At 38.5% G+C, this 12,040-nt stretch overlaps 1 protein-coding gene across 1 annotated transcript in view; it reads right to left on the reverse strand.

The window, feature by feature from the left end:
• CNTN3 (contactin 3) overlaps window positions 1-12,040 on the reverse strand; it is a 104,353-nt gene that overhangs the window by 33,088 nt on the left and 59,225 nt on the right. The window contains exons 4-6 of the mRNA XM_027700633.1: window positions 4,830-5,033; window positions 3,880-3,982; window positions 2,712-2,896 (exon numbers count right to left, since the gene is read on the reverse strand). Of these exons, the coding sequence (XP_027556434.1) occupies window positions 2,712-2,896; window positions 3,880-3,982; window positions 4,830-5,033 (492 nt within the window). The remainder of the gene's footprint in view (window positions 1-2,711; window positions 2,897-3,879; window positions 3,983-4,829; window positions 5,034-12,040) is intronic.

Below are 12,040 nucleotides of genomic sequence, written 5' to 3' on the forward strand. Positions count from 1 at the left end.
TTTTCAGGAAGACAGTTACAGATGTGCACAGAATTTCTAAACCAAACTTACAAATAAGCATTCTTGAGAAAATGACTATGGAGATGATTAAAGTTGAGTCTATATTCAGGTGCTTTGTGGCTTCAAGACTCTAATTCATTATTGGACAAAGAGGCAGGATACCACAGAAAACGTAAGTGTGAGGGGTTTTTAACCAAACAATTTATGCATTGGAAAACCTGATTTTCAGATTTCAAATTTTCACAGTTTCAGCTAATAAAACCAACCAGGAGAACAGGAGTGTTTTGCTTCATAACACAGCAATGAATGTTTCAAGCTTTTGTTTAGGATTAACTTTATCATTTATAAAGAATCTTTAAAATCTGCAAAGAAAGGAAAACCTTCTATTTTTCAGCCATCAAATTTTTGTCAATATCTCCCCCCCCAAAGACTTATTTTTCACCCTATTTCACTATGACAACTTGGAAAACATTAACCCCACTTCCTCTTACACTCTTTTTTTGAGTGAGCCAGAAACATGCTGAGAGGAGAACAAATGTTGTCACTACTGAAACAAAAAGACATTTGTCCATTTGTAATGCTTATATTTTTCTATACATGATTAGCAGACACACCATTAACTTCTACAAACCAACAGCACTCACCATCCACTACCAACACCAGATTTGTGTCATTTTTGACAACAGTGGTACTCTCTAGCAGATGGGTATTTTTTCCTCTATGTCTTCAGTATATTGCATTAGTTACCCCCAAATCCTCATCTGCTTTTAGAACAACTCCCTTAAATATTGATCTTTTATTGGAAGACTGAGTGGGATGTGGTTAGATTTCTTTACCAGGCAGATTTTTGGGTTTTGGTATCAGGCACAGTGGCAATCCACCAGAAGAAATTATCTTTATTTATAGAACATCATTAATCTACGAACAGCATTAAAATCCTTCAAATTATCAAACAGAGTTAAAATGATCCTGAATCCAGACTTGTTGGCATTCTATCTGTAACAACAAAAGCAAGTAACAAAACAAGAAAGATTACTTAAATCTATTTAATTCTGCACAATGGGTTTCATGAAGCAGAACAAATGAAATGAAACAGTCGGAGTGCCATTACTGCCATCACAGGTCTCATTATTCTTTTTAAGATAAACATCCATATTAGGGATGACTCTAACATGGGCAGACATTTGTACTGGAATATGAACTCTATTCCAGGGTTCAGATCCTCTTCTAGATCTGCAATGAAAACGTTCACACTGATTTACTTGTCACGAAACCGCGACTCAGTTGCTTTTATTGATCAGCAACACCCTTGATCTCAGCTCTGTGTCCTTTTAATGAGCAGAACAGAACTTGGGAAGCAGGTCAGATAACTCAGGAATGCCCACTGTTGTAATCACAAGGACTAATGAACAAATGTCCTCTATTTTATATCTTGTTTACATTGATGTATTGTACAACTGCCCTGATTTAAAACTGGCATAGGAATGGTGACACAAACTGATGTACAAAACACAACCTGACTCAAAGTTTCAGGCAGCAATAAGGTCATTATAAAGTCAAATGCACAGAGTCAAGTTTGGAATGACAGATGACACTGGCAGATGAAGCAGCTTGGATCTTTTGCTCCATGTTATCCATAGGATTTCTATAAAAGTTGTTTCATTACAACCAGTATATGGAAAATTCACGTTGCTCCAAGTCTCCTGTCCAACCTGACCTTGGGCATTTCCAGCAATGGGGCATTCCTTCAGTGTAACTATTAACCTGGAAGTTGGCAGGGGGAGAAATCTCTTTTCCTTCTTCTTTATAAAATCTGTTGTGCTTTGAACTAAAATCTTCACTGACTAAAATCTCCAGTGCAGCCCCGTGTGTTCCAGTTACCAGCAGGTCCCCACACAGAAACAGCAAACAAACACCCCTTGCTCCAAGTTGCAGAGCAGCTCTGGGCCTTTTATACAACTAAAAAAAACCATCTCTTTGCTCAAATGTTCCTACACGAGGAAAACATTCCAAAGCACAGTCAGAAACACTGTTTAAACTGCCATTTACCTAAACAAAATTATATTTGCTGAGATCTGGCTTTAACAAAAACTGTCAAATACCATTTTGTTGTAAATCAACTCTCTCTTTACACCACCACCAGTGTGCTTTGCTGATACTCATTTCACTCTACAGCCTTAAATACACAAGAGACTCTGTCTTTTTTCCAGCTATTAAATCTCATATTATTTCATTTCCTATACTGGATTATATTCTCTCATTTATTTACTCATTTTAAAATAAAATTGGCTGCTTTGAAAGCACAGGATGGAGAATATCCATCAGTAATCTTTTCATAAAGCAAGATAAAATTTGTATTTCCTATAAATGTGAGGCCTCAATGATCCCCCAAATTAATCCAGCTGACTGAAAATTGAAGGTTTCACCAATGGACCAGTATGAAATGTTTAAAAAAAAGTCTTTCCATCACAGAAAAATAAGCACAAGCACTCTCTACACCACTCTGGGCAACCCTTTTGAGCCTTAAGACATTCCTTAGAAATCTTATGCAAGGAGCTGGTGCAGAAGTTCTCATTTTCTGTGAGTACTTAATATGCCACGGATTTTTAAGCACAAATGCCTGATGGTACTGCAGAAGCTGTAAAGCCCAGAGAAGTTTATATTTCATGGTTAAAGAAGAGTGGGAGAGAGGGAGCACAGAAGTTTCCTACCATAGTAAGTGAGGCGTCCTCTTGCAATGTTTTTTCCCCTTGAGTTTTCAGTTATACATTCATACAGTCCTGCATCCTCCTGCTGGAAATTAGGGATTTCAATCATGCCATTGGATTTCCTCAGCTTTATTTTGCTTGGGAACGGCAGACCATCAGTTCTTCTCCAGTTAATCTGAGGCACAGGGCTAAAGAGAGAGTAATGGGATTTTAAACAGCTTTGCCTAAAGTCTTTGATTGTCATAATGAGATACTTAAACTAAACTAAACTCAGAAGTGACTAAAGGCTTGTGTTAAAGCAGCAGCCACACTGCACAGGACAGATGGTCAGACACTGTGGCACCTGATTTCATACACTGTGCTGTTCCATACATTGTATTTGTGGGACCAAATTTTTCATGAATATCTGAGTGAATGTCCAGTAGCTGTAAAAATGTCTTTAAATTAGCACTGGCCTCCCCCAAAGATGGGTGACATCTGCCAGTGACTTCCACAAAGGCAGAATAAATGCAAGTCTTTTGAAATTCCCATCCTCCAACAGCCATTTATTTATTCTCTGATTTTGGAACTTTCCTTTCCCTCGCTGGGGAACCAAAGCAATAGTGTGTGATCGAGTTATCAATCTGATATGAGCACCTGACAAAGCTGTCTGCGAACAAACCACAAAGTGGTAAGTAAATACATTTACAGAACCATAAATGCATTCTCAGATCATCTGTGAAAGAGAAAAGATATCAGTTGTGTGTGAAGTATCATTCAGAGAAGGAATGAATTTTAAACTTTATCTTGGTTATAAAGGAAGAACAATATTATGAAAGCATCAAGGACATTTAACAGGAAAATTCAGGCAACATTCTCACAGACTTCAACTCCATTTGCTTCTGCACAGAGAAGGCAGACCCGGGTGAGAGGTCATAAGCAAACCCACACTGATCTTATTCAAGTTAATTTGAAATGAAATGTAAATTCCTGTGCTGCCAACACACACATTTTAATTCTAAACAAAATTACTCCACAACTCTTAACTCTCATATTTCAAGGCAGTAACTGTAAAGATCCAAATATGATATTTGGAAAACACCACCAAAACAACTGCCAGACCTCCACATCCCCTGTGCAGGTGAACCCTAAAGTGCTTCAACTTTCAGTAAGAGTGAAGTTGAAAACTTACTTTCCCAGTGCAAAGCATTCCAGCCTCACAGTTGAGCCTTTAGCTGCAGGAAGGGTCTCAGGAAACTGAACTTCTATTTTGGGTTCATATTCTCCCATCACACCTACAGGAGACAATTGAGAAAGGTGGTTTTAAATCTTTTAAGCCTTTTTTCTTTTCTCGGTGTTACATCAAATGAAATTCAAAACCAAGTTTATTTCTCTCACATTCCACCTATGAAGGGACCTGCCAGGGAAATCAATGTCAGGCTTAGGAAGAGGAGCAGGAATAGTGTGGCAGCAGGAGCAGGGCAGTGATTCTGCCCCTGTACTTGGCACCGGTGAGGTCACACCTCGAGTGCTGTGCCCAATTCTGGGCCCCTCAATTTAGGAAGGACATTGAGGGTCTGGAGCAGGTCCAGAGAAGGGCAACGAGGCTGGGGAAGGGTCTGGAGCACAAGTGCTGTGAGGAGAGGCTGGGGGAGCTGGGGGGGCTCAGCCTAGAGAGGAGGAGGCTCAGGGGAGACCTCATCACTCTCTGCAACTCCCTGACAGGAGGGGGGAGCCAGGTGGGGGTCGGGCTCTGCTCCCAGGAACCAGCAGTAGGACAAGAGGGTACAGCCTTGAGCGTACCAGGGGAGGTTTAGGTTGGACATCAGAAGAAATTCTTTGCAGAGAGAGTGATCAGACACTGGAAGGGGCTGCCCTGGAAGGTGGGGGAGTCACTGCCCTGGAGGTGTTTAAGGACAGGATGGATGTGGCATCAGTGCCATGCTCTGGTGACAGGGTGGGGTTGGGTCACAGGTTGGGCTCGCTGATCTCAGAGGCCTTTTCCAACCTGGTTCGTTCTGCGGGCAGGCAACCGAAGATATTTGTGTACAAATCCCTCAGCATTCTGACAACAGACGTGAGAGACAAAACCACTGAGTGACACCCGGACGTGTCAGCATTCCCAGTTGGAGGAATTCCTACCATCCGTGCGCAGCACCAGGGGGGTGGGCGAGCCCAGCACTTGGCTGTTGGTCACGGAGCTGGTCACCACACACGTGTAATTCCCCACGTCCGACGGCTCCACCTTGGCTATGTAGAGGTGTCCTGTCTCCTGGGACACAAACCTCCGGCTGTCCTCTTGGACAAACGAGGGATACTCATTGAAGATCCAAGCAAAGGACAGTTCTAGTTGGTAAGAAAGAAAAGCAAAGATGTTTGAGAATGCTTTTCATATTTTTTCCCCTCAAAAATCAATTTATGACTGTATTTTCTAATATTTTATTTTATACACATATATTATATATATGTGTATATATATTCTAAAATATTATATAATAAATATAACATAATATAAAATATATAATAAAATATATTATATAAAATAATATAATAAAATATATAAAATAAAATATACAATATATATTTATATAAATATAGTGATATATAGACTGTATTTTCTAACATTGTATTATATACACATATATTACATATATGTGTATATATATTATATAATAATACAATAAATATAACATAATATATAATATATAGTAATAAAATATACAATATAAAATAACATAATCAAATATATTATATATAATAAAATATATAAAATATAATATATATAATATATATAGTAATAGAGACTGTATTTTCTAATATTGTATTATAAACACATATATTACCTATATGTGTATATATATAATATAGTAATATAATATATAATAAATATAATATATAATAAAGTATATAATATAAAATAATACAATAAAATATACTATATATAATAAAATATATAATATATACTATGCATACATATATATAGTAATATTCATATTGTAATGTATATAGTAACATACATAATATATACTTTAATATGTCACAAACAGGACCAGAGAGCCAATGACTGAGAAAAATAAATTTGCCAAAGTGCCAGAAACCAGACAGAAACCCCATTTTTTCCACCGAATCTTTATCTCCCCCAGCTGAAGGTGACAAAAATTCCAAGCATTTTACACAAGGGTAGGGTTTTCTTCTAAATCTTTTTTTTTTTTAATCTATTTTTTTAAAAGACTTAATACATGTAAGGAAATAGGAGCAGACAGCAAAAACGAGAGCAAACTTTGCTAAAAAACAAGATTATTTGTTCAGTAGCTACCCAACAACTCAGGTCCATACTTAGCAGGTAGAAACAGGACAGGAGTGTCCATGTGAAAGGAATGCCAAAAGAAGCCTGAATTCCCAGCAGGGCTCCATCCCACAGCAAAACCATTTTTTCATACAAAAATCCATAAACACTCCATTAAAAAATTCTCTGTATGATATGGCAAAGTAGCCCTTGCTACCATTCATTAGGATCATCTGAATGGAAAATAAAAAACCTGCACATTTCAAGAAACAAACTGAGAGATCTGGCAAAAACTCCACTAAATTTGTTTTTTTCCTGAACACTCTGAGCTCTGTGTGTCCAATTTTAATTGGCAAAGCCCCTTCCTGTGCAAGGCCACGTGTTTGTCTCATTCATATCCTACAGTATCAAAGGAAATTAATTTTTAATGGTGTTTCTAGGCAAGAAATAATTTTTCACCCACGTGCCACCCAGCTGAAAGTTTATACAAAGATTACAGCTCCTGGAAGTGCTAATTAGGGACAATTAGAGCTTGACTGACCTGTCGTCATGTTGAAGTATCTGTAGCATTTGTGCTGCCCCTAGAAAATGAAGATCATCCCTTTTTGCACAGGTTTAATTTGAAGGTGCATAAATTTGGGATGAAGTCATGAAATGGAGAGTTGACATTTTCTGAACCCTGCCAGCTGAGTATCAATGTGCAGCCAGGATTCTAAAGCCAATTGTGCAACAGGACAATTTAACACAAGGGAAGGTTGTGCAGATGAAAAAAAAACACTGAATAAATGAAATGATTAAAATATTTATGGGCTGGTTAATGCAGAAAAAGGGCACCAAATGAAATGGCTCGTCATAATTGCATTTAATTTTCTTCTATCAATATTTAAACTTCTTTCATTAAGATAATTTTGCAGGAGTGGTGTGTACCAACAATTAACAGCCTCAGAGCTCTTCTCAGGAGTTAAACTTCTGTCATGGTTAGAAATACTTCTTATTGAGAACAGACACAGAACCACAGAACTGTTTAGGTTGTTAAAGACCTTGAAGATCATCACTTGCAGCAGGTGAAACAAAGGTTTTCACTAAAATTCCTTCCTACATCACTCCAGAGGTGTAAATAATTTAGGGAAAGGGAAGCTAACAAGAAACAACAGGAGAGTTTGTGCAGTGGGAAGCAAAACCTTATGATCAAGCTTGACTTAGTAAGATTTTTGAGATTTGTCAAAGAATATTCCTACAGTTCAGAAAAAAAATATTCTGTGTAACTCTTCTCCCTCCCCAAGTCCAGCACAAATCCCACCGTGTCAATGGTTTGCTGATGAACTGAGAGGGCTGAGTGAGCACTGACAGCAGGGAGGTGGGAGCTGGATGGGTCTGGCTGTGGTTTGGTTCTGCTCCCTCCATCAGCCACTTCCAACAGAAAAAAAATAAAATTAAAGCTGATTTTAAAAAAAGGAAAAACAAAAAGCGTACAGCTGAGGAGCCTGAAGGTGACTAGGATGTCTTAGACACTAAGGAGTGTATGGTCTTACTAAATGGGAAAGACTAGAAAATAAAGTATAATTCTGTTTCTACAGAAGAGCTGGATGGAGAGAGTGATCACAAGGCTGAGGGAGAGGCTGCACACCAAATTAGGTACCAATTCAGGAACTGTAAGGGAAAAAAAAAACATTTTCAGCTCTGCATCAAACTCAGACATCCATAAGACACAGCAGTGGGTGATGCCAGGCTTCACTGGCTCTGGTATTTATTGAGCTACTTGTGTTTCCTTGCTCAAAGTATTATTTTATGCTGAAAAAAATAAAAGGAGAAAAAGAAAAAAGATGTTGTTCAAAACAGTCAAAGGGGATGGACAGCTCTGGATATACAGCAGGAAAATAAGCAGCTTCATTTCATTCCTATTATATTGGGTTAAGTCAAGAGTAAACCCATTGAAATCAGTCATTATGATTATGAAAGCCACACAAAGTGTATTCCAGTTTAATTGGATCCTTCAGCAGCCTATGAATAAACACTCCTGGAAACCTCATTTCCCATTCAACATATATTTTCATCGACTCTCTTAAAAAAGGAGCAGGGTGTTTCTTTCCAGCCAATACCTCATTTTATATTTATTGTCCTTTACAAAATCGTATCCTTATTTTCCAGGGGGGAAAAAAAAATATCGTATGAAACCAACTTGTTGTGTGATTTATTATGTTTACACCATTTGCCTGTTGCTGATCCGAGGGCACCTCAAGGGACCCAAACTCACTCCCTTCCTGTCAATTACAAGTTTCCAGTTGATTTTCTGTTATAAATGGAAGTAATATGTCTCTCCTGGGCTTCCTCGGAGATCTGAGCCTTTGCTTTCCAATGCATTTTTTCCTTATTTGGGGCCCATACATGGATAAGGTATTGGAAATTACAGTTATTACTCAAATTTTTATTTGTTTACTACGTCTTGCTTGGCGGCTTCTCTTTATTTTGCATTATTTGATTATTATTTACTGTGCAATCTACAAACCACAACACACTCAGCATGTTCACACTGTTCTAGGCTTTTGTGCACTGAAGTGCTCAATTAAAAAATGTTTATAAAATTACCTGCCAGCTTTAAACTTAATTTTTTTTTTACACAACTCAACAATTAAATCAGCATGGCCCTTGAGATCGACCATGGTCATTTCTGTGAGCCTTAAAAAACCCAAATTAATGTTGCTAAAGGAAATAAGGGGGTAAGCCCTACACATTTAGTAGTTTTTAACTAGAGTCAAGGCTTTAAGTTCATGTACATCCTTTAAAAAATATTGCTTTTAATTATACTATATATTTCCTCTAAGAGAGACTGCAACCATTTATGGAACCAGGGGGATTTTATTTCTTGCAAACAGAAATGAAGAGACAACGGTAGCTGTGGAAATCCAAAACTGTAACTGAATTCTGGAAGTTTGCAAAGAAGTAGTCTTTTGGGAAAGAAAAAAAAAGGCAAATAGGCCTATGACTGAAAGGGCCAATTCATAGTTTATTTTCCTCACCAAATGCACAAATCCTGAGTGTCTCTTGCTCCTTTTGTTCTAGACCATCACTCCTCTACACCTGTTTAATGTATATCCACCAGCCCCATAATTCACACCTAAATGAGATTTCTAAAATAGCCAGAAGTAAATGATGTGAACAATATTCTTCTGAAACAGATTTCAGAATCAGAAAGGTTCAGAAAACTGACTTGATTTGAATTGGTCAAGTGGATGTTTCCATAAATAAACCTGATAAGGAGTGAAAATTCTTGATTTTTTGAGTGCATCAAGCTGAGTGAAGAATACTCAGAGGTTTTAAAAAAACCCCAAAAATACCAACTCAAAATTTCATGTCAATCACTGATAACCAAATCTTTATTATTTCATGCAGTTCTCAAATTCTGATATTATGATATTCTGTAACAGAGATACATGGGGGAAGCTGAAATATCCTGGGATTTTCTGGCTCCAACTGGAGCTCTGCCCAATCCATGGAATGGGATGTGGCTTCTGAAAAACTGTTTGGAAGAGACTAATCAGACAGAATTGAGCAATGACAGAAACTGCAATTAAAGACACAGAAGCAGCTATTTTGAATTATCTACCTCAGAGTTAAAAGTAATGGCAAAGTAACACTGATTTTGAGAGGATAATGACAGATTCCATAATTAAGGAAGAAACCAATTAGCTCATCATTTGGCCCAGTTTCAGCTCGAACTGTGATGAAATGGCAGAAAATAGAGCAAAGCCTCTTGTTCTGTGGATGAGCTTCACTCAGGAGGGAGGGAGCACTCAGGGCACAGACTCTGAGAATTCACGTGGGGTTTTGGGGGCACTCACCCACAGAAATGTCAATTTGTCACTGCTACAGCTCTGTGTGTCTGCACAGGAACCTCCAGGAAAGTGCAAACAAATTATTTAGAACTAGTAAAATAATCTGCACAAGGTAAAAGTGCATTAAACTCCCTTCAAACTTCTCCTTAACTACTTTTCCTTTCTTACTTTGGCCACCTGCAGCTACTTTACTCCACTGAGTTGACCCTGAGTAGTCCATCCTTCCCTGGGCAAGCCACCAACACCAGGCTGCTCTTGGTAATCCTTTATCTCTGCCATAAAATAAAGACCAACTCTTATTTTTTTGGCAAACCTTAAAAGTTGCTTTCCAAATAAAAATCTTGGGCACTGTAGGTGTTTATGTGCTCCAGTATGGGATCCCCAAGCATATGTGTAAACTGGATCTTAAAATGCCTTTGGTTGCCACTGTCAGGAATGATGATGCTTTGGCATTGAAAAAACACTTCACAGTGTTTACTTCATTTGAAATAAACTGTACATCATGTCAGGGGTTTGGGGTATATTCTTGAGCACATTAAATGCCCAACTGTCCTAAGTATGTTCAGCTGGGAAAAACAAACCAAAAGAACCCTCAGATCTGGATTTCCAGTGGGAGTCCTGGACTGTTTGCATTCAAGTAGTTCCATCACCAATACCAAAGAAGTCTTTAACTGCAGTCACACTCCAGAGTACAAACTATCTGTAAACTGTAGGTTGTTAATTTATTTTTGTTCATGCTTTCTATGTAAAAACAATGACAGGTATAAAACCTCTACAATATGGCTTGAATTCTGGCCACCAGGAGTAAGGTGGGACAAGAGTATCTGGTTCAAATACTGCAAAGTTTTCCCAACTTCTGAAATTCCCCCCAAGCTCTTCGGAGCAACTCTCTTCTTTTGGCTGAAGATATTTTTGTTTATGCAAGATGCAAATTGCACGATGGGAATCTCAGGCTGGTCCCAAAAAACTGCAGAACGTATCCTGAGAAATTAATTTCATTCCGGAGCATAATGGAAACACTCTGATTTGAAACTAATGTATAACATTAATTGTTTTGGCACAAAAGGTGAATTATTTTATAGCTAAAATAGAAAAGATCAATTTTCAGCCTGCTGTGCAGGTAATCAGGCATGCAACTCCTGTGTAGGGAACAGCCCAAAACAATGAGAGCAGTGTGACACACACGCGATATCTCGCAATTTCAATCTACACATTTAATGAGAATATTGAAATGTTTCAGCTGAAGTTGCAAGGTTCCTACTTCAGGCTAAAACCTAATTTTCATTTTTAAATGGAATACGGTGAGAGTCCACTCGTTTTGTGATCTGGAAATGAGCTGGTGCGATGTAAAAACAGAGGCAGTTCTTGAAACGCAGGAAATTGTGTTTTTCTCTGCTGTCCCCCAGCCTACAGCACAACCACAGGACTGGCCAAGTAGTAACTGCACACACACTGATCTGTCACCTTTGCACAGCTGCCACAGGGATGTAAAACAGCCCATTGAAGGCAAGTCATTCTATTTAATAATTTAATAAGAGCTTTTCTAAGTCTTTCAAAGCAGCGTCAAAACCAAAGCTCACCACTGTAATTAAAACCTAAACATTTCTAAGCTCATCCTTGGGAAACAGATGTTTGAGACTGGCAGTGGTACTTCTCTATTAATACCACAAAAGCCCCCTCCTGGTAAGCACAATTCCAAAGGGCACATTCCCTGGAAAAGCTCTGGGCAGCAGGGCCCTGCCTGCTGCCTGTTCTCCTGCCACACGAGGGATTCGACCATTAGCCAGGGCTGGGTTTCAAACTGAACATGACCTTTTAATATAAAACTGCTCCTTAACTGGCAGGTTAAATGTTCCTTGGCGCTCCCAAGGAAGTCCAGATGCTAATGAGAAAGTCTAACAAAATGCTTTTCTGCCTTTGGGTCCCAGTGCTGAATAAAAACCCCGATTTCCCTTCCCCCGTAGCTGTGCTGGAAGGGGATGGATTAGCTCCTCTTTATCACATTTCTGCACTAATTGTTTCAGACTCTCTGTGTCATTCAGAGTGTCCTGGCTCTGATCAGCCTGTTCCCACTCTGGAAGTGCAGGGAAAAGTAAGAAACTGCTTTAGGAAGCAATATTTAAATACATACCCATCAGCCATATCCATTTCAAGTGACAAATTGTTCTTTTAATCACCTCCCTAGAACTTTACATTTAATTGCTGAGAGCATTTCCAACTCTGTTGTGCTTTTT

This window comes from Neopelma chrysocephalum, unplaced genomic scaffold, assembly GCF_003984885.1.
Source record: "Neopelma chrysocephalum unplaced genomic scaffold, ASM398488v2 Primary Assembly neopelma1_147, whole genome shotgun sequence".
Classification (NCBI taxonomy): Eukaryota; Metazoa; Chordata; class Aves; order Passeriformes; family Pipridae; genus Neopelma; species Neopelma chrysocephalum.